This window comes from Euphorbia lathyris, chromosome 3 (assembly GCF_963576675.1).
Source record: "Euphorbia lathyris chromosome 3, ddEupLath1.1, whole genome shotgun sequence".
Taxonomy (NCBI): domain Eukaryota; kingdom Viridiplantae; phylum Streptophyta; class Magnoliopsida; order Malpighiales; family Euphorbiaceae; genus Euphorbia; species Euphorbia lathyris.
Genome location: NC_088912.1, coordinates 76807505 through 76831387, shown reverse-complemented (window position 1 = coordinate 76831387; position 23883 = coordinate 76807505). Strand labels below are relative to the sequence as shown.

General features: G+C 34.6%; 2 protein-coding genes across 3 annotated transcripts; both read right to left on the bottom strand.

The window, feature by feature from the left end:
- Positions 1–474: 474 nt before the first annotated feature.
- On the bottom strand, positions 475–2327 carry LOC136223084 (aquaporin TIP2-1-like). Its single transcript, XM_066010881.1, has 3 exons — positions 2144–2327; positions 1645–1895; positions 475–1094 (listed from the first exon to the last, which is right to left on the bottom strand). Exons 1-3 carry the CDS (start codon positions 2265–2267, stop codon positions 726–728), a joined length of 744 nt encoding a protein of 247 aa, XP_065866953.1. The 5' UTR covers positions 2268–2327; the 3' UTR covers positions 475–725.
- Positions 2328–8877: 6550 nt separating this feature from the next.
- On the bottom strand, positions 8878–21898 carry LOC136222888 (uncharacterized). Of its 2 annotated transcripts, XM_066010570.1 has the most exons (14): positions 21673–21898; positions 21223–21286; positions 20786–20930; positions 20186–20421; positions 19540–19577; positions 19384–19457; positions 18852–18919; positions 18095–18407; positions 17632–17744; positions 17493–17558; positions 17167–17257; positions 16936–17003; positions 9694–9731; positions 8878–9548 (listed from the first exon to the last, which is right to left on the bottom strand). In XM_066010570.1, the coding sequence occupies exons 1-14, from the start codon at positions 21708–21710 to the stop codon at positions 9368–9370; spliced, it is 1533 nt and encodes a 510-aa protein (XP_065866642.1). In that variant the 5' UTR covers positions 21711–21898; the 3' UTR covers positions 8878–9367. The 2 variants fall into 2 exon arrangements, with proteins under 2 accessions (XP_065866642.1, XP_065866643.1); XM_066010571.1 differs by lacking the exon at positions 21223–21286.
- Positions 21899–23883: the final 1985 nt, after the last annotated feature.

Sequence of the window (23883 nt, the reverse complement as noted above, 5' to 3'; positions counted from 1 at the left end):
CGGATTAGGGGCGCACCCGCACGACGTGAGCAACGCGAATGCCACAACGAAATACTCTCTTGGGCCGGCCTCCTTTTGCTAAATTATACGTAAAGAGTTTATCTTTTTATTTATATTAAATTTTTTTTATATCAGTTCGGTGTGAACCGGGTTGCACCGGTCCATCCCCGGTTCACTCCAGTTTTCGGCGGGTTGATTAACCCAGTCAAGCTTGGACCGGACTTCCGGTTCCCAATCGAACCGGTCCGGTCCGAGTTTTATAACATTAAAAGTTCAAAAAAAAAATTGTAATTTTATTTATATTTAATACACTTTCAGATTCATGATATCTTCTGTTATTTTAATTATTGTATTTATATTTGATCGTGTTTTAATTAATATTGCTAACAAAAATAGCTTATTTGATCAGTTCTTAATATAGACTGTTGAAACTCGAATCCAAATTCAAATTATATGGACAAAAAAAAAAGGCAATCAAGAGAAATATTTCTTCATGTTCATTTCCTCACAATGAATAAACACAAGAATAATTGAAGAGAAAATCTGCAAATTATGAAAAAAAAAGAAAAAAAAAAGCTGCACAACATTAATAAATGAAGACAACGACCTTCCAACAAACAAAGACAAAAGAGAACTAAAAAAGAAAGAAAAGCATATAAATGTACTTCTCTTTCTTTTATTACAAAGACAATTAATAATAATGTAACAAAAACACAATAATTAAATTAGAAGTCATTGTTCAATGGAGCATGATCTGAGGACATGAAAACATTTCCATAGATGAGTCCAGCAAGACCACCTCCAACAAGGGGTCCAACCCAGTAAATCCAGTTGTCATGGAAGTCGCCACTGGCTACAGCGGGTCCGAATGATCGAGCCGGGTTCATGGATCCACCGGAGAAAGGTCCGGCTGCCAGGATGTTTGCACCCACTATGAAACCAATGGCCATAGGAGCAATGGTGCCGAGAGATCCTTTTTTAGGGTCAGCAGCAGTGGCATAGACTGTGTATACCAATGCAAATGTTATCACTATCTCCATTACTATTCCATCTATGGCTCCAACTCCTGCTGCTACACTGTGAATTGGTACTGTCTGAAATACATCAAAAAAGAATTACCAAGTTAATCCGAATCTCTTAAACCAAGTGGTCGAAAAAAAAAATTAAGACAGTACTTAAAATAATGGACAAAAAGGTCGCCCCTAGGGTAATTTAGGGTATAGAGAAAAAGTATACATCTCTTTGATTTTTTTTTTCTCGTTAAATATTAAATGGCCCTTTAGCTAGGGCGAACCGGGGGTAAAATTAGAGGGGGCAAAATCAGGTGAGAATTTTGACTAGAGTCAAAAAAATTCACCCGCTATTTTAAAAGGTATTTTTAGCTGAAAGGGGTCATGACCGTTTCCAGCTATAATGTCGGTCCACTTGTCTATAACAGTGATTTATAAATAGAAAGAGGAAAAAGTGATTTAAAGTTTGATTGATTAAATATAAAAGAAAAAGTCTGATTGATTGATTTTTTCCATCTATAATTTTATTGTAATGTAGTGAAATGTCATATTTACCCTTGTATAGATGCAGAAAAATGATATATTTAGGAGGAGAAGAAAGTAATAGGAAGGGAATAATAGAAGAGGAACATACCAAGCCACCAGTAACAAGTTTGAGAAGGAAACAGGCAACAATAGAACCAACAAGCTGAGCAATTATGTAGAATAGGCCTGTTAGGATGGTGATTTGTCCTCCGAGTGCCAATCCAAAGGTGACCGCGGGGTTAACATGTCCACCGGAGATGTTAGCTCCGACGGCTACTGCCACAAACAGAGCAAATCCATGGCATATAGCCACTCCTACTAAACCTGCTGGATCAAGAGCTGCCCCAACTGTCAATTTATCTGCAACAAAGATTTAAATTAGTTTCGGAGCCAGAACCAAATACTCGGGAGTTAATAAACTAAAGTTCTATTAAAAGATACGTTTTTTGGGGGACAGATTTCGTCAGTGATACAATCCGTCAGAGATTCCGACGGAAAAATGAAATTACGGACAGAATGTCTGTCGGTAATTTTAGTTTTCTTTTTATTTTTTATGGGGTTGGGTTCCACGGATTCCCGGCGCTTATACAGAGAGAAAAAAGACTAACCGTAAGCAATGCAAGAACCAACACCAGCAAAAACAAAGAGAAGGGTAGAGATAAATTCAGCAATATAAGCTTTCAATGATCCTAAACTAAATGTATCATCAAATCTACCGAAGGCAATCGCCATTTTTCAAAAGAGTTTAAGCTTAGAGGGAGGGAGGACAAAGAGAAAGCACAAGAATGCTTCTATCACACCACATATTTATACAACGAGTTGCACAACTTTAATAATTACTATAAAACAAAGCTCATTAAATTAAGGGCAAAAGTACCTATAAAATTGGATAAATTACACTAATGTTTTATAAATGCTCTTTTTTATAAGAAAAAATATCGGTGTAATATATCCCCGACTCTTTAAGTTGTTTAAAAACTGCAACTGGCCTTGAGTTTTAAAATGTTATAACTAATCTCCTGAATTTGTTTATTTGGAACATATAACCCCTCAAGTTAGTTAATATTTATAATTTTGAGAGTTTTTATTTTCTTATCATTTTGTTAATGTATCAATAGATTAGTTAGATATAACAACTGATATTTTGGACATCTTTTATTTTTAATGTGATATTATGTTAAATGATTTTTATGGTTGTGGGTTTGTTTTAAATAAACAAATTGAAGGGATTAGTTGTAACGGTTAACAGCTTTTTAAACAGCTTGGAACACTGAACATATATTAGGTCAAAAATACGACATTTCTTCTTATTTATTCTGAAACCACCTAGATTTTATTTATAGTTTCCATGAATTATTTCACAGTGAGTTGTTTATGGCATTATTATATTGTACATGTTTTTTTTTTCTTTTTTTTTTTATTAACAATTGAAAAATAAAAAGATACAAACTTTAATTGAATTTTATACCTTTAATTATGTAGTGATATATATTAATTAGATTAATTATATCCATCTACACAAGTGTATTCTGTGTAGTTACATCAACCTCCTGCTCAACTTTAGAAACCCCAAACCTCCTGGCTCAACTTTAAAAACCCGAACTTTGTGATTTGCAGATGAAAAATTTGTCGAGATTATACATAAAATGGTTGTCATATATTTTGAGGATAAGAAAGAGGAATATGGAGAAGTTATGTCTGTTAGTAATCCTATCCTAGCTGTAATGAACTTACTTTAATAAAAATGTCTGGATGCACATCAATGATTCCTACATGTTCGTATGCTTACTAATTTCTATCTAAATTGATAATATACAGATAAATTGAGATCACATGTGAGAGAAATAATGATAAAAGAAACTTCAATTATTGAGCTTGTTTTGGCCCACAAGGTCCACCGACCATGTTTTATAAATAGAATGGACCGTCTTTTATTTATTTGCTTATTTATTCAAATAAAGAAAAAAAATGAGTGGATAAGATTAATAGTGTTTTCATTTTATAAATGATTAATACAAGTTTGATTCACCTCAACTTATGTTTTTTTTTTTTTAAATATAATCAATTAATCACTCAACAACAACAACAATTAATCACTCAATTCCAAAAAAATAAATTGTATATGAAATGTGTGTTGCACGTGCTTTAAAAAAGTCAAACGATCAAAATTAAAATATGTAATTCTAATATTAGAGAGAACATGTTTTACAATTAAAACAAATAAAAACTTCTGAAAATTAAATAATAATATTTCAAGACGCGTGTAACACATATTTTCCACCCAGTTTATTTATTTGGAACATAGTAATTAATTGAGTATATTTTAAACAAGTTGAAAAGATTACCAGGATAATTTAAACAAGTTGAAAAGTTATCGAGACACTTTAAAACGTTCATATGATCAATTAAGCTTTTTTACAAAATAGAACAACAACATTTGAGATTTTTTTTTTTTTTTTTGGTAAGAAATTTGAGATTCTTTTTATAACTTGATATAATTATGTTTAGGGTAGGATTATTTAAGGAGAAAATTAGTTAATATAAAATCAGATGTGATGGCAATGGCATCTCTATGATTTTTTATTTTTTATTTTGGTGGGGTTTTTGTTTTCTTGCAAATTATTATCATTGATTATCTGTTAATGTTTAAAGGAATTTAAATTATTTATGTAGCCTTTTTCTTTTTCAAAATTTTCAATACTTTCTGTTTTTTTTTGCTTTCACATCTTTTAGAAAGGGATTGGATATCACAATGTGATTCCATTGTCCTTTTGGGCAAGGATTTTGTGATAGACAATATACATCATATGAATTTATCTTTTGATGGTTGAAAATAGACCATTAATTCCTCATATATTATATGTGAAAGTGATATATTTGGTAGAACAAAATTTCTAAACATTCTAATCTAACTCATACCAAAACATCACACCATCTTAATCACTTTGTTATTATCCACTAATCAAGAATTCATTTTTCTTAATTTTTATTTCTTCAGAAACCCAAAAATGAGAAATTCTAGAATACATTTATGTGCTGCTTAAAAATATAAAGAGTAAAAAAGGTTGGCCTAATACATTACCCGCTCCCTGAACTTGTCCAAAATAGTAGATTGGTTCCCTGAACTTTACAAGTGTTTCGTTAGCTCTTTAAACTTGCTTATTTCGTATTACCAACTCCCTAAACTTGTCCATAAAAGTATATTAGCTCCCTGAATTTTGCAAGTGTCTCACAAACTCCTCAAACTTGCTTATTCTGTAACAACTAAATTCAAAAACCATAATACTAACTCTCGATTCTCATCCATTCAATCTCTCAAACCTGCAACACTAACTCTTACCATAGGTTGAAAGGTAGGAGAAATAAAAAAAAAATACCTCTCGAATAGATGAAGACGTATTTTTAGAATTTAGGTTTAATAAATTTTTGTATTTAATTGTTACAGAATCAGAAAGTTTAGGAAGTTGGTGAGACACTTGCAAAGTTTAGGGAGCTAATCTACACTTGCAAAGTTCTGGTTAAGAAAACTAGGGAGAGTAGAAGAGAGATTTAGGAGGAAGAAGGGAGAAAACAGAGAAAAGAAGGAATAGATTTCAATAAAATTCTACATAAGGAAACAGTGTCACACTCTGCCTCTAAATAGGCAGTAAAAACTAGCAGCAGGCACAACTGTACTAACAAACTCACTACCAAACAAAATAGCTAACAACCTAGAGAATCTATTCTCTAAGATAGGATTTAGGGAATTAAAATGCGCACTCAGTGCCAACAATACAGAAATAACAGAACACATAAAAATAAGTAACTAACTTAACTAACAAGGCTAGTTACTTATTTAGTCCCTGAACTCTTATAGTACGTGACAATACCCCCTTCTTGAATGCATTCTTGTCCCCGAGAATGGAAAAAAATTCGGTTGGTTATGCCACTTCAGATAAGGACTGTAGGAATAACCTAGAGGTGACCCCGTTCCATCCTTTTGAAATTAACTGATTTAAGGATTTAAGAGACATGACCTTAGGTTCATGAGTGTCTTGGATGCCTTTAAGCCACGAGATGTTGATCCTTGTGAATTAGTACCTTGTTGCCTTCGAAGTCAAAGGTGACTCGGGTATGGTACCTCATCCAATCAATGCCTAAAATAAGATCAAATTCTCCCAAATCCAAAGTAATTACTGCAGATGTAAACCAGGTATTCTGCATGGACCAGGTTAATTCCTCACACTTGGACTTGACTAGGAGTTGTCTGCCATCCGCAACTGATACATCAGCTGGTTTGACCCTGATCAAGGGTAACTTAACCTATAGAGTTAGCTTGTGGTTAACAAAGCTACGTGTACTTCCACTATCAATCAAGATAGTAATGCCCTTCTTCTGCAGGGTGCCTCTTAATTTGAAGGTTCCAAAAGCCATTCCTCCATTTAAGGCATTAATAGAGAGATTTATTGGCTCCTGACACTCCTGTGCTACTTCAGTCAAGGGTTCATTCCCAATTTCTTCCATAGGAACCTCTTCTTCTCTCTCTCCTTCTAAGTTCATAGCATTCAACTTCTTGATTGTGCATTGATGGCCAAGGTAAAACCTATCTCTGCACTTCCAACAGACTCCAAGGGTTCTTTTAAAATTGGTGGGGTTTGTGTTTGGTTTAAGGTCCGGTGGTTTTGGAATTAGGGCAGTTGAGGTACTGGGAATGGTTTGAGGTATAATAGTAGTCATTGGTAGGGGTGAGCATGGTCCGGTTCGGTTCAAAAACCGAACCGAACCAAACAAAACCGAACCAAATAATAGCATTTTTTATAAACCGAACCGAACCAAATTATAATTCGGTTTGGTTCAAACTGAACCAAATTATTTCGGTTTGGTTCGGTTCGGTTCTATTCCAAACCAAATTAGAAATAATGAAATAATATTCCTTGTAATTTTTTTTCTTAAGTCTATAATGTTTTACAAATTATTTTTTTGTAATCTATAATGTTTTACATTAATATCCATTATCTTAGTTTGTAAATTATACAAAACCTCATACATGTCAAATGTTGCTGGAACTTTTTCTTTTTTGGTTTATAATATTGCTGGAACTTTTTGGGTTTTTTATAAGTTATAAAACATCTAAAATAATAATACAAAATTAATTTATTTAAATTAATTAAAATCTCACCCATTCAAAATGCATAATAATCATGTCTTTCTCTGACTTTTATGTGCTGGACAGTATAACAAGAAAAAAGCTTGAAATTTTTCTTTTTAATGACCAAATAATATAATACAACTCTAATTCTAATAATACTCTATTTCTTCTTTATCGACTTTTATATGTGTTGGGTTATTTTTAATATTCAAATAATACTCTAATTCGGTTTTTAGGTTTGTTCGGTTTATACCCGAACCAAACCGAACCGAACCAAAAACCGAAATTGAACAAAAATGAGAACCGAACCAAACCGAATTGCACTTTGGTTCGGTTTTTTCAGTTCGGTTTTTTCGGTTTTTGGTTTTCGGTTCGGTTTTGCTCACCCCTAGTCATTGGGGTAGGATTCCAAGGTTTGGGATTGTATAAGGGCTTAGTTTTGGGTGTAACTACCTCAATTAGCTCCTTAACATTAGTTTCATGCAGTTTTGCTAACTTAATGGCAGTATAGATTTCAGAAGGATAGTTAGACCTTACCACAGATCGTATATCTAGTTTCAAGCTAGAAATAAAGCTTCTAACAAAGTATTCCGAGTTGATAGTAGGAAATACCTTCTCCATCTTGAGTTTCAGGCCTTCGAAAAGCTCCTGATATTGCAATACAGTTGCAGTTTGCTTGAGGTTCGACATCTCCTCCACCACATCGTGAGTATCAGTTTCCTGGAAACGCTTGGTGCTTTCTTCCACAAATTCGTCCCAGCTAGCACCTTGTTTCTCCTGAATCCAATTCTTATATCATCTGTCTGCCTTGCCCTGTAAGTATAACCCAGTCAGATCCATCTTCTTCTCATTTGCACCTTCGAAAAGTTGGAAGTATTTCTGACACTTGCTAACCCAGCAATCGACTTCAGTGCCATTAAAATGGGGCAAATCACATTTGGATAACATTTTATTGAAGAACGGAACTCTGGTTGAGCAGAGTTGGAATTGGAATTTGGGGTGGTTAGTATTCCCTTATCTCTATTCAGGTTTAGGGAATAAGAATGTCGAAGAATATAACCTGGTACAGGTTGGGGTTGAACTACCTTAGCAATAGTTGTCATGGATTTGTTAAGTTCATCAAGTGTTTATTGGTTGAGTTGATCCTTACGAAACTTGAGTATCCAGCATTTGAGCTTGCAGCATCTGGATTTGGTTAGCAGTTGCTTCAGATCTTTCCATGAGATGAGCAGAGAGCTCGTGGAATTGCTATTCTAAGGAAGGCATTGCTACTTTCTTGGCTTTGGTTGCTGCTCTAGTTTTTTGGTTTGGGTTATTGTTCATGCAGTGAAAAAATAAATGGCTGGAAAGGAATTATCTATGATACCAACGTCAGAACTAGGATTCTGGTTAAGAAAATTAGGGAGAGTAGAAAAGAGATTTAGGAGGAAGAAGGGAGAAGGGAGAAAACAGAGAAAAGAAGGAATATATTTCATTAAAATTCTGCATAAGGAAACAGTGTCACACTCAGCCTCTAAATAGGCAGTAAAAACAAATAGTTTGTTAGCAGCAGGCAAAGCTGTACTAACAAACTCACTACCAAACAAAATAGCTAACAACCCAGAGAATCTATTCTCTAAGATAAGTTTTAGGGAATTAAAATGGTCACTCAGTGTCAGCAATACAGAAATAACAGAACAAATAAAAATAAGTAACTAACTTAACTAACAAGACTAATTACTTATTTAGTCCCTGAACTCTTCTAGTATGTGACATATATATATATGTGTGTGTGTCAGCATTTCACAATCGTATTTATGGTTGAAAGATGCAATTAAATTAAAATACATAAGGGCTAAATTAAAGAGCATAAAATTAAGTATAATGACTAGATCATCTAGGCATCTCTTCAGGTAAAATTTCATGAGTTCAATAATGTGCATGCCCAGTTATTAATACATAAAATAAATAAAAAGAAAAAAAAATACATAAGAGACAAAGGACAAGGCAAAAGGGGAAAGGAGGATTTCCCTCTTTCAAACGAAAAGGAACATCATCTTTGTAATTGTCTCAATTCATGATAAAGTTAAAGCCATCACATGCCTCATCTCAACCAAAGATAATATAATTAAACAGAGACAACTCCAGATATTTCTGGTAGTCCGGATCTCTAACAATTAATAGGATAATCTTCTGGATGAATATCAATATCTATATTATATATATCAAAGAAAGAAAGAAAAATGCAACGTTTATTCATAGTTAAAATGCAGTTAGGTTTAGTTCCAGCTTGAAAAAGTTTTCAGCTTTTACACCAGATAGTTTAAAGGGACCAAACCAAAGGATTCAAACATGAAAACAATCACATTCTACAGAAAATTTAATAAATTTCATTATTGTCACCTTGCTAATTACCTAATCGAGAGAAAGTTGCTCTGAATTTCGACCCCGAGGTTATTGGGGAATATTAGTTTTACCCTTGTACGTACGAAATAGCCTTATATTGCTCACATGGTAGAAATCCTAGCTCATTTTATCTTTCTATTTTTTTTTAAGGGATTCTGCCCGTCATTTTCGTTGATATTTACTTTAAAAAGATGAAAGTGAGCTAGTATTTCTATCATGGAGGTAAAGTAACTAGAACAACATTTGATCATTTCATACAATGAGTAAAATTCAACTTCCTGTAATAACCTTCCGGGTAAATTTGACTCTTATCCCTAAATCAATCCGTTTGCATTTCTTCCGGGAAAGGTAGTGAAGCACAGCAATGATAGTATCCATCCTCATCAAACACAAATCTTTGTGAAAGATGAGCTTCTCGTATAAGATATTCTCCCCATTCCTCAGATCCAAACTGCTTGAAAATGCCGCGTGCGTCAAAATCATACTTTCTCCTTAGCTTCCTGAAAAATTTTAAGTTCCGCATGTCATATGACCATACAACTTGATTAGTCAAAAGAAATATGGAGATGACAAAGTAGGAGGTCTAAATTTAAAAAAAAAAAATGTACGAAAAGAAAAGAAAACAAGACAGAAGAGTGTTAGTACCCTTTCCGATGCCTTGCATTCATCACAGTGGCATGCAGCTGCAATTCAAGACAACAAAACTTCAAATTTAAGAGCATAAAAAATCAAGTGCTATGCAGGCATTTTGCTCAAAATCATATCCATTGAGTTTGGGTTCAAATGGCCAACATCATTGTCCATCCCAGTTTAACTGAATATTTACATTGACGTAATTATAATTCACAATAAATATTAGTCTCTCTCCTCTACCTTAAAATGATCAAACTCATACTTCCATAGGATCTATAATTACAACAGCCCTTTACAGTTTTGTGAAACAGCTAAAGATGAAGGTGAACAGTAGCTGAAATGCAGTCTATTAAGAAGAGCCATTTTAAGAACCATAAGAAAGCTCAAGGAAGTGCTTTGAAATTTTAAATTTAGTACCCACCGGGCTGCTCAACAAAATGTCATGCATGTATTTGGCACAATATGAAAATGTTTCTACATGATTCTGTCCATTTTGTTCATGTTCACTCACAATAAAGATTGGCATATATGCACATCAGCTGCACGTAAAATTCATGACTATGGAGGCGATGGAAAATTGGTCCAGAAGGACCAAACTCACATATAATATTATGAAAGTGAAAGTGAAAGCAACAACCATACTATACATGTAAAAGCCACATGTCCTTCATAGTAAAAGAGGACCTGCTCGGTATCTCAAAAAGAACTTGCACAAACAGTGATCATCAAGGAAATTTGTTTCTAAATGATATCTGAACCTCCATAGCTATTGGCAATACCACAAAAAACCATTTAAATGGTCAAATCAAAAGGGGCTGGGGCAAATTCCTTGTTTGTCCAGCAGTCAAGTTAATCAAGTCCCACAGGCCGCAGGAAAAAGGTGGGGAAATGGATCCAAAATAAGAGCAAGGATGGAAATAAGAAAGTTATGTTGGATGCTTAAAATTAAAAAACCAATGCAGGAAGAAGCAGCTTTGTTAAGTGCAAAGCTTCTATATGAATGGTTATTGTCCAAAAAGGTATATAAACTTAATCCATAGTCAGAGATTGTGTCATCTTCACAAGTAGGATCTTGTCAGGTTGGTTCACTGGAAAATCTTCTTGATTCCAAGGAACCCATCTATGAAGCTCAATGATGATCTATAAGAAGTCACCATCTCTACAATTTTCTTGATTGGAAAATACTAATAGTAATGAATTATATTGGATAAGACCCTAATTGCAGCTCAATTGGAACAACTCTACTAAGTGGAGGTGGGATGTCATGGTTCAACACTCAACCTCTTCATTTACCACCATTTGTCTTTTAAAAAAAAAAAAAAAAAAAAAAAGATCCTCCTCTTTAAATAGAGGAGAATCCTAACTATGGAAGGAAAAAAAACCCAATACATAAAGATAAGAATTCTCATTTGGAAAACCCCTAAATGATAAAACTTCTTAAATAATAAAACTCCAAAGTAATTTGAACACATTAAATGGAATCCCTAAGGTTTAGCTAAGACACCTAAACCCTACTGCAAAGTGTTTGGAAACCCATTTAAGGTGCAATTCAATTCAATTGAATTCTATTTGCTCAATGTTCATGTTGGGAATATATACATATATAAAATAAATGAATTCTCTCATATTTAAGAAAAACTTGTGATGTGGGAACTGTAATTTGTGTATTGGTATTTCTACAAAATCTGTATTACATGCACACACACATTTATATAAACAACTAGCTACGGATATTACCCCTAATGTCAATGAGACATCCTTAGCCTACAAGGAGCCTAGACATCTTTACCCTACAGCAGCCTAGACATCTTTAACATACAGCATCCTTGGGCATGCTCTGATTTAATTACAATGTTCTACATTAATTACACTCTCCTCAAGCTGGAGCATAGATATTAATCATGCCTATCTTGGTACATATATAGTTAACCTGATCTCCTAGTAACGCTTTGGTAAACACATTTGCCAATTGCCCTCCTGTTCTGATATGTGGAATTGTGATTGTGCCATCTTCTACCTTTTCCGAGTGTCAACTTCCATGTGTTCTCTTCTTTCATTGAATACAAGATTGTTGGTGATATAGATAGATGCTTCATTGTCACATCATAACTTCATAGGTTTCGTTTGAGCAAACCCAATCTCCCCAAGAAGATTGCAGAGGCATACAAGTTCACATGTAGTGTGTGTCATAGCCATGTACCCAGATTCCGCACTGAATCTAGATACCACACTTATTAGGTTGCCTTCGACAAATACACAATAACCCGTAGTAGAACGCCTATCTGTAGGATCTCCTACATAATCCGCCTTTGTAAAACCTTCAACAGTGTGATGACCATGATTTTGATACAGTATTCTATTACCCGGAGTCCCCTTTAGGTATTTTAGAATATGACTAACAGAATCCCAGTATGAAGTTTTAGGAGATTACCCTAATTGACTTACAACACTTACTGCGAAGGAAATATCAAGACGAGTGATTGTAAAATAGTTCAATTTTCCAACTATTCGTCTATATTTTTTAAGATTCGGAAGTAAATCTCCATCGTCAATCTTCAAGTTCCCATTTGGTATCATAGGTGTATTACAAGTCTTCGCCTCAATCAATCCAGCATCATTTAATAAGTCTAGGAAGTATTTTCTCTAGAAAACTTCAATCCCCAAGAAATATTTCGATTGTCCTAGATTCTTTGTCTGAAAACAAGTACCAAGGAATTCTTTCAGTTTTGTAATGCCAGTCTCATTACTTCCGGTAACTACAATATCATTAACATACACTACTAGGAAAATGCACCCAAAACTAGATGATGAGTAGAACACAAAATGATCATAGGCACTTCGGCGAAAACCAAATTCAATGATGGTAGCACTGAATCCCCAAACCAGGCACGAGAAGATTGCTTCAATCCATACAAGGACATGCACAACTTGCAAACTTTGCCATCCTCCCATTAAGCAACAAACCAGGAGGTTGCTCCATATAAACTTCCTCACGTAAATCAACATTCAAAAGGGCATTCTCGACATCAAGTTCATAAAGCAGCCAGTTGTAAGTAGCAGTCAAAGAAACAAGAACAGAAGAAAGTTTGGCAACAAGAGGAAATGTCTCTAAATAGTCGATGCCATAAGTCTAAGCATAACCTTTTGCAACCAAGCGAGCTTTTAGCCGAGTAACAGAATCATCCAGGTTGAATTTGACTTTGAACACCCATTTGCAACTGACGGAAGAGACACAAGATCCCAAGTATGATTTTTTTTTTTAAGGGCATGCATTTCTTCTTGCATTGCTTTAAGCCATCCAAGATGAGTTAGCGCTTCAGAGAGAGAGAAAGGAAAAGCAACAAAAACTAAAGAGGCAACAAAAGACTTGGAGGAAGGTGATAACGCATCATAACGTACAAATGAAGAAACGGGGTAAGTGCAGTGGCGGGTACCTTTTCGTAGGGCGATAGGAAGGTCAATGCTAAGATCTGAAGATGGGGAAGGATCTAGAGGCGAAACATGAGGGGGAACACTAGCAATTAGAGCACTGAGGGTTGGAGCACTTGAATGACGCATGCGCCGAGAATAAACTTGACAGACAGCCGGTCGAGAAGGAACAGAAACCACCTGCTCACTTACAGTATAAACAAGATAATCATCGTCAGAAGGACTGCACACATTGATAGAAGGAGTTGATACAAGACCATAGAAAGGAGTGTTTTCAAAAAAGGTAACATCGGCAGAGACCAAATAACAACCCAAAGAAGGAGAGGTGCAACGATACCCTTTTTGAGACGAGAGAAAAAGAAGGGAGTATGGAATCTGATAGTTAAGGACTGAAGGGAATGCGGTTGATGAGAAAACAGACAGTGGAAATTGCATTTGTCCATAAAGCTTTGGAAACCTGCATATAAAACAACAGTGCTCGAGCAACTTCTAATAAGTGACGATTGTTAAGTTCAACAACATCGTTTTGCTGAGGAGTAACGATGCAAAAATTCTGATGAATAATATCATGCTAGAAAAGATATGATTGGAATGTACTATATACATATTCTTTAGCATTGTCCCTTCGGCAAATACAAATAGATTAATTAAATTGTGTGCGAATCTCGGCATGAAAGGCATAAAAGATAGTAAATAATATTGAACGTTTATTTCATAGGATAAAGCCAAGTAACACGAGAACAGTCATCAACAAAGGTTACTAAATAACAAAAACCAAGTTTGGACACTGACCCCATATATCAGTGTGCACCAAAAAAAAGGAAGACTCGACACGTTTATCGAATCACGAAGGATATGAAACCCTACGATATTAGCAAATTGACACGTTTTAAACTCCAAAGTAGAATCCTGCGGAAGACTAAGACATAACTTTAGTAAAACTGGAAAAGACGTATGACCAAATTGATAGTGAAGTTGCAAAAGAGACGAGCTTGTGCATGCGGTGGATCTTGGCACCTATCGATAAATTGAATCAAGAGCATAAAATCCATTCACCAGGTTCCCTCTACCAATGATTTGCTTCATCCCAAGATCCTAAAAAAGACAATGGGTATGACAGAAAACAACGCAACAGTTAAAAGTCTTTGTAAGTTGGCTGACTGATAATAATTTTAGAGGAAAATTGGGTAAGCATAAAACAAATGATAAAGGAATAGTAAATGTTAGGTGAGTTGTCTCTTATCCAATTACAGAAGCAGTTGAGCCATTGGCCAACATAACAGATGGAAAATTGGCTAGATGTTGAAAGAAAGGATACCTCTGTTGCCGGTCATATGGTCTGTAGCACCAGAGTCAATAACCCAACTACGAGAGGAGGTGGATAGATATGCAGCATGATTACCTGTATCAGCCAAGTCAGATGTTGAGGTTGATGGTTGTTCTGCATCATAAGTAGCAGAGAGTCGCTAAAATCGAGCATACTCATCTGTAGAAATAGTAACAGATGTTGGGATCGGTACGATGCCACCTTGAGTTCCACATTTGCAGATCTCCTGGGAACATTTTGTGTTTACCATTCAATTTTCAGCAATTTTTCTTAACATGCCCTTCTCCCCCATAGTGATAACAAGTACGAGGGGAGCTACGGCTGCCACTTGGAAGAGTATTGTCTCTCTCTCCAGCTCTACGACCTTGATCAACATTGCTTACCAATGCGACTCAGAGGACAACGTACCAGAAACCATTACGCCTTCCTTACAGACATTAAGTAAATGAGAATAGACTTCCGCGAAAGACGGGAGTGTCCCACTATTCAGATTCTATGTATGCGCCACATCATACTCAAGACTTAAACCTGTAAGAGAGCACTGAACAACAACTCGTTCCTTCTGTGCTCGCATTTGTTTCACATCCAACAATGGGAAACATATTGTTCTCTTCTTCATATGTTTGTTTCACTTTATTATAATATTGTAGAAGAGATCAAGTTTTTTTTCTGCACGATAAATCTTTTAACGGTAACATATGAAGATGCAACGTATCCTTTTTGTTGGCATGCAGAAACTCCAGATATTCTCATAACTCCTTGGCAGTCTCATAATGAGTCACAACATCACCAACAGTGGGATCGAGAGTGTTTTGAATTTGATTAAACAGTTTATAATCCTCCATTAACCATTTCTTACAGACATCAGCATTTGATTTAGATGGAGGATTACCAATTAAATGGTCTTCTAAGTCAGTACTGTTGACAACCCTACAGATAGTGCGTTGCCACTGAGTATAGTTTTGACTCCCAATCCGTAATTTTAAAGGAGCCTAATGTGAGTTCGGTGACAATTTTCTTTTCACGTCCTTCTGCCATTAAACTAATTTAGGATGGAATAAGATATACTTTTTTTGCTCTCTTTATTTCGGCTTAAAACATCATTTGCCCCCTGAACTTGTCCAAAAAGCTTGATTGGCCCCCTGAACTTTCAAAGTGTCTCGATAGCCCCATGAACTTGCATCAAATGTTCAGTTAGCCCCCTGAACTTGCGTAAAATGTAACCAATTGATCACTCGGTTGCAAAAAAAGTAAGTTAAATACGGAAAATGTATTGCACGAGTCTTAAAAAAAGTAAAACAATTAAGATCTAGGGTATGCGGTTGTAATATTAGAGAATACAAGATTTATAGTCGAACAAGTAATAACTTTATTTTTAATCTATTCTTGAATTATGTAATACTAACATTTTAAGACACGTGGAATACACCTTCCGCATTTAACTTACTTTTTTTTTTTGCAATCGAGTGATCAATTGATTACATTTTACGCAAGTTCAGGGGGCTATCGAGACACTTTGAAAGTTTAGGGGGTCAATCAAGCTTTTTGAACAAGTTCAGGGGGCAAATGATGTATTAAGCCTTTTTTTTCTATTCTTTTAACAACAGTAGTAACTCAAACCCACAACTCAATACAGCAAACAGAAAAAACGAAGGCATATACAGAGGATGGCTTCCCTGACAAATGCGAGCACACAGGGTGGCCGGAATTGATATTCCGACACCGGAGAAGTAAAACAGAGCCGAGGAGGAGCGCCATGCGTCGGCGCGTGAGGATGGAGGGGAAGTGAAACGGAGGCGCGTGCGGCCCACATGCTGGTTAGATGGTGGCCGGATTTTGCAGAAACGTCGATCGGAGGCGGAGAAGATGAATGGGAGGGGTGGTGAGATAAATTGACGTCCCAAACTATAACTCAAGGGATCCAAGCTCTTCCATAGAACCTTAAGCTCTACTACCATGTAATTTTTGCATTGGTATTTCTACAAAGTCTGTGTTACATGCACACACATTTATATACACATCTAGCTACCCCTAATGTCAAGGAGACATCCTTACCCTAGAGCAGCCTAGACATCTTTAACATACAGCAGCCTAAGCAGCCCTTCAGCAGCCTTGGGCATGCTCTACATTAATTACAGGAACTAAAATTATGCCAAAGAACGGATGATTTTATGAGGATGATTTTATGAGAATTCAATTGAGAACAGTTTGTGGAGGACACATTTGCTCAATTAGCAATTGAACTATTTTATATTAAAAATGTTTTCAAATACATGAAATGATTTGGTAATTGCATTGACTGAATTCTAGTAAGGAAATTCAGTTCTTTTCTTGCATGGAATTTGCTCCAAACAAGGGTTTAAAGTATAAGCAATATAGAGTGAAAAAGGAAGCATATAGTGGCGACAAAATTAAATTTAAAAAATTCAAAGGTGACATTACCATATGAAATATGGTCCATTAATAATACAAGGGATTAGAAACAGGTTATGCATTACCTTTAGCTTTTGTTTAGCATCCTTCTCCAGAACAAGTCCAGCCTCAACAAATGCTTCAGTTATGACCTCTAAGAAAGCTAAGAAAATACATGTCACTTATTGATAGCAATGCCACATAGCTTAACTGTACTAGGTACTATATTTTCTTTCCTTTCTTATTCCCAGAGGCAGCAACTGAGAAAACAGTTTAGTAAAAAGCATTAGATGTTAATACTTAGGTGAAAAGGATACGGCAGGCCCGTAATAGGCGGTCCTCACTTCCAATTTCTTCAACACTAGCATAGATAACACGTGCTTTTGCCAAAGAGCCTCTCATAGAATCCTAGAAAGGGATAACAATTCAGGTCCTTAAGAAGAAGAAAAATTACCCAGTGGCACAAAACCCTGAACAGTTTTTCAGTGCTGACACAGTTCTGTTAAATGACCAGTGACAGCATTTTTCATGTTCAAAGATACTCCAGCAAAGCTTAGGAAGCATCCAAAGCTAACAACTGGAGAATATAACAGCCTTACCAAAGATAACAAAAGCAAGGAGAATCAAGTTATGTTCTACTTACCAGCCCCTTAAGTCTGACATAGACAGGTCGATTATCCAATGCATCCCTCACTTTTGACGATATGCTCTAAATATACACTTACAACATTTCATCAATAGTGCCAGTACCAGCATTAAACTAACTTATTTTAATAGTTTACCTTTAAAACCTCAGAAGCTGCAAGAACTCGCTCCTTGTTCCAGAGCTTCAACATGAGCACAGTTAAGTGAAATGTTTTAGGTTTGATAAATATGGATTTGTCTATTCCCAACTCTGTTAAATGCAGCATAGTCCAGTGAGTTTTCTTCCAGTAAAAGAGAGTGAACAATAGGGGAAAAAAAATTGCAAAGGAAAGACACAAAAATTAGCTGCAGTAGATTTCACAATTATTAATTCAAAACCCATGTTATTTGGTTTTAAGTAGGCATGGAATGAGACTTTATTTGTGAAAATGGTTTACAATATATACACACACACACGATGCCAATCTTGACAAGTTTCACATAAATATTATATGTTACCAAATTTAAGAAATTACATTGCTACTTACACCAGCTATCACTATTAATCAAAGAAAGAAAATTCCATGATCTTTCAATTCAAAGTCAGTTGATAAGTCCTACCATATGGGGACTTCAATGATGGTGCCTTGGATGCATAACTAACAAGAGGTATGCTACTTAAGTCCACTTTAACATGTCTGTCATCTTCAACATTAAGTTTAACTGCAACATTGCATCCTTTGCTCATCTCTTGGCCCTTATCTTCATTGTCAGTATCTTCAGTAGAATCAGTTTCTGGGTTCTCATCAAGAGAAGAATTGCTGTTTCCAAGTATGGAGTTTTGAAAATTGATGAGTTTATCAACTAATTCTGGGTATACAGCCAATGGAAGAGATATGAAGTGAGAGTAATCAAGATTTGGGCTCTTTACTGCCTGTATCTCATCGCGCAGGAAGAAAAAGGGTAAAAAGAAAGAAACCATGAGTAATGTGTCCAAGAAAAATGATAAATAATCAGTTGACATGTACTACAAGAACGTAGACAACTGTGCTGTAAAACACAAATAATCACTCAAATTAAGTTGAATTCATATAGTTTTATCACGAGAAAGAAATAAAAGGGGAAACCATGTCAGCAACCTAGAAAAGATGGAAAATTAACCTAAGTGTTCTGGTTAATGTCCCAAAAAACTTTTACCCTTGATAATTTTGAAGGTATGTACTTGTTAAACCATTTACCTTGACTATTTTACATGTCATGCATTCAGTAAGTCATGGACTGCTGCATACCAACAAAACTAGTACCAAAATACATAAGGATGTTGAAATGGCATGCATAATCAAGCATCTTTAGTAAAGCATATATACCATCCACAGACCTCATCAATAATTGCTTGTATCTTTTCTCGAGCTCTAGTGACACTAGCAATTGAATCACCTTCAATGGCTGCCAAAAATAACTGCGTTAGAGAAATACCAAATACGATAAAAGGTCAATCGCCATTTTGACATCACATTTACCCTCCCATAAGTAACACAAGTTTATAGTGTAAACTTGTGAGAATCGTCCATTTTCCCAATTGTCTTTGTCATGGAACCAATTGAATTATATGAATCTCTGACACACACCCTCACGCGAATGCCCCTCGGCTTGAAGCGTGCACAACACATGCCCATATTACCATGTCATGCAATTTAATCAACAAATGGGGTTGCCACCAATCGAACCCTTGATCACTTGGTCAAAGAGACTCTCATACCATGTCATGGAACCAATTGAACTAAAAGCTTAAACTTATAGTTAAGGCCCAATAATAGCTTTAATATTAATCTCTGACAGTCTTAATATGCCAATATTATACCAAGAATTAGACAGTGAAATGCATGTCTATAAGGATCCGGATAACTTACAAATTGACTCCTTTGATGATGGGAATATAATCTTAACCCCCATCTCCTCTTCAATTTTTTGCTGTGTAGATCCTCTGAGGCAGGATAATTAGGAGTGTAAAGGAATGCAGATTAACTATGATTGAATATTTCGTAAGCTGATTTTCGAATGCATACCCTTTTCCTTTGATAAATCGAATTAGAGAGGCACCTACCTGCAAATGAAGCAAAGAAATGAACCCCGGAAGTTAAAATCATTAAGGAAAAAAAAAAAGAATAAGAAAGAATGACACAAAGAATAGAATGAATTATATGTTGCAGCAGTAAACAGCAAGAGACCCACAGTTCAGGGACAATATACAGTTCACAGAACTTCAAAATGGCATTGCAGTGTAGGCAGACTAGTAATGGTCGAGATAACTTAAATGAGAAGGCATAAAATCAGTTTTCAAGATTTCAGTAGTAAGAAACACATGTAATATAATCTCATGAATGTGCTAATTCTGATTTCTGAAGAAGAACATACAGCAAAACATTACATAAAATGGAGAGAAAGAAAAGTGTCAAATTGCATATGAAAATTTCCTGAATGCGCAATGCTGCAACGTGATAAAGGCCAAAAGAACTAGACATGATGCGAATTCGTACCAAATTATTGATGTAGATAGTCAAGTTTCTTTTCTTTGAGACAAACATACACACACAAAGAAAAGCAAGCTGAAAATTTATTTGTTGTAGATATTAAATGACTGAGACATCACCGTATGATGAATATTGGCACAACAAACTTTTTAGGATTCAACAAGTAAAAAATGCTAACTACCTCAACTGTAAGCGACTGCTTATCCACAGAACGCAATGACTCTTCTTCTTGGGCTCTAGCTTCAACAGTATAATCCATGGTGCTAGAAATGACACTTGAGTCAGTTACTTCAGTAACTGTTTCAACAACCTTCAACTGTTGTTGAGCATTTGAAATTGAACTAGATGCACTAGAGTGTACTTCGTTAAGTTGAACTCCATCTTCTGATTCAACAGTCACATCTTTTGTACAGCATTCTGCAAATACATAACCATGGTATAAAAGAGGGAAGGAAAGTAATATATATTCATCATCGGTACAAATCCACAGCCTGGCAAAAAATAAGCAGCTAAGTTCTTCAAAATATTCAGAAATGGATATGGTATACCCTGTTCGGAGACATCAGAGATCTGATCAGATCACATGTAATTAAGTTTGACTCTCATTGAACAATAAGTTGGTACATGTTCTGATTGACATAATGCCAGGAGTTACTGTAGCATAGAATTGAGTTTGCTATGTAGTAGTTATGTACCAAAAGATTGATCAGAAAGAAAGCCAACACGGAATATGATATTAACATTTTTCGAAATGAAGAGGTAGGTATGAAAGAAAAATAACCTTCAATGGAATTGGCTTTAGTAGAGACTGGTCTCCATGTACGAGTCACTGTCCTTTGCTTTTTGTTCCTGTCCATGGCATTGATCCTGACTTTTGGCCCGGTCATCTTCTTATTAAAGCTCAAACTATAATAAGAATTGTTTCCCTGTTACACCAGTTATAGCAAAAAAAATAAAAAATAAAAATAAGCAAACTGCAGATTGCATTCCAGTAAATTCTGCACTCCGCCTTTCATACATCTAAATTAGACACAGGACTAGATTTTGGCAGAAGAAATTTTCCTTTAATAATTAAACATCCAAAATGCAGAGAAGAACACATATAACTAAAAGCTCATTAAATTTCTGTACTAATAGAATATGCGAAGCCAAAACTCGAAGTTTCAGATTTTACAGAATTGGATATAAAAATATACAAACCAGTCCAAAGCTTAATACCTGATAGTAATTGGCTGGCCTCAAGTGAACATGAGAATTCACAAACTTGAGCACACAAAACACTCTGAATCGACAATAACAATGAATCAAACAACTGAATTCAACAATCAGCAGCTGAAAATAGAGCATCTGAGAAAGCTCCATTCAGTAATTTTAATTTTTCAGTGGAAAAATTATAAATAATCAATGAGCATTCAATTATCATTGAAACTCTAGCAGAAACAATCAACAAAGCACTGAATACTCATTGAAACTCTAGCAGAAACAATCAATAAGCATTACTTGGAGATTTAGTTGATCAATCAGTACAATGATTAGTAACTAGTAAGAGGAAAAACCTAATTAATTTGTATGAAGTTCCATTTCTTTCTGTATTGTGATTGATGAGGTGCAAAATGCCTAGCCTGGTAGTTTTGTTAAAAATAGTCTCAAAATATACAAGCAGCGTACCTGGAGGAGAAGAAGATAGACCTGCAAGTAGTGAACATCCGTATCTTTCCTCTTCCTCTCTTCTGGTGGAACCGCTGGGATTTTTCTCAGGGGTTTAGGTGTCCTACCGCTGCGATCATTTAAAATTTTAATCCGTAAAAGATATTATTCTCGTGGGTAAATTACACCTGGCCATTACACATTCTCGTTACTTTTTTCTCTTTTCTTTAATTAGCAGTCGTTTGCGCTGATATTTCGATAAGTATAACTTATAGATGGAAGAATGGACAAGAGCTGATTTATCCATGAGTATGAAACAGTGATTTTCTTTTATAAGCTGAAACAGTGTAATTTTAAACTATTTTAAAATTTTAAGGCTCTATATGCTAAATGCAATACAATGTAAAATAATCAATGTTTGTAATTTAATTAAAAACTTAATATATCATTTGTTTTCTGAACTTATTCGAAAAGTTTGATTGATCCTTAGAATTTCAAAGTATTTTGATAGTCTCTCAACTTACATAAAATGTTCAGTTAGTCACCTAAACTTGTCTAAAATTTAATTAATTGATCACTCGGTTGCAAAAAAAAAGTAAGTTAAATATGAAAGAATTATTGTACGTGTCTTAAAAAATGTAAAACGATCAAGATCGGGGTATACGGTTCTAATATTAAAGAAGACAAGTTTTACAGTTCAACAAGTAATAACTTCTTATTTAATCCATTTTTGAATTATGTAATAACATTCTAAGATGTGTGTTATAAATCTTTCGCATTTAACTTACTATTTTACGACGAATGATCAATTGGTACATTTTATGTAAGTTCATGTGGCTAACGAAACATTTTATGCAAGTTCAAGAGGTTGTCAAAACACTTTAAAAATTCAGGGAGCAATCAAGTTTTTTGGATAAATTCGGAGAGCAAATGATGTATTAAATCTTAATTAAAATTGTAATGTAATAAAATGTAAAAGTGTTTCGTATCTACATCTACTCTACCTCAATAATATAAGGCTAAATATATATCTTGTCTCAAAAGAATAATTGCTGAAAGAGTTTTTTTTTTTTTTTTACATATTTAGTTGAGTTGTTAGTTGTTACATAACTTGTTCGTTATTAACTGGTTGCTGTTGTTAATTATTAGCTAATTTAATTTATAACATACTAATTATTAATTAGCTAACAATTAAAAACAGAACCAAACAGCTATGGAAAAAAAAAAGTTAATGAGATTTTGTTTATCTACATAACAATGAAATAACATGTTTATAATTACAATTTTTTATAAAATATTATAATTATACTGTTGAATGTATATGAAGGTCATGTTTAGTTATGTTTCTAACTATTATTAAACAATATCGAAGGTAAAAAAAAATAGCTCCGAAAAATAGAATCAAATGGATACAAAACAAGTTATGTACTTTTAAAAAGTCAAAGATTTATTAAGTAAAGACGGATAGCTTTTAGGAAAAAAGACATCTTGAGACCTTCGCTTTTCTCATTTTTGTTAATTAAGTTCTTATTCTTTTACTTTAATACATTTAGCTTTTAATCAATTATAATTACATATATAAAGGCTATGGAGACGCAAAAAAAAATTAACTTTGAACATAAACTTCAATTAACATGATATTTATTTCATACAGGTTTAAAATTTATATTTTAATAGTTAAAAAATAATTTAAAAATATAGAATGACACCGTAAAAAAAACTTATTTCAAAATAACTATAGAAAAACTGTAAATCATTATTTCGAAATGTAAACATACAATTTAAAACTTTCAAGTAATGAATAACACTATTTTCATCTAACCAATATTACAAATAAGAGTGATATCATACAATTAATTACATGTCACGTGAATTAGTCAAAAGAGACCTCAAGGTTATATACATTCACATCTGAGTCTAACGCCTTGATCTCAGCTCCCATTTAGGGTCCACACCCTAATTACCCTATAAATAACAAATACACAGTACACTACAAGATATGCAATTTGTTCTTATTGTTCACTTAAGCTACGTATATTTTAGTATCATTCTCCTCATTGGCTTAAGTATCAGAGGATGGTCGTCGATCCTCGGCCCTTTATTGATTCTTTTTGTCTTATTTCAGACACCTGAAGGATTCCAACAAGCTCAACTCAAATTATAATACATCAAATCAGTGCAGTGAGTATGGATTGAATCGATCAATGTCATGACTTAGTTAAATAGTCTTGT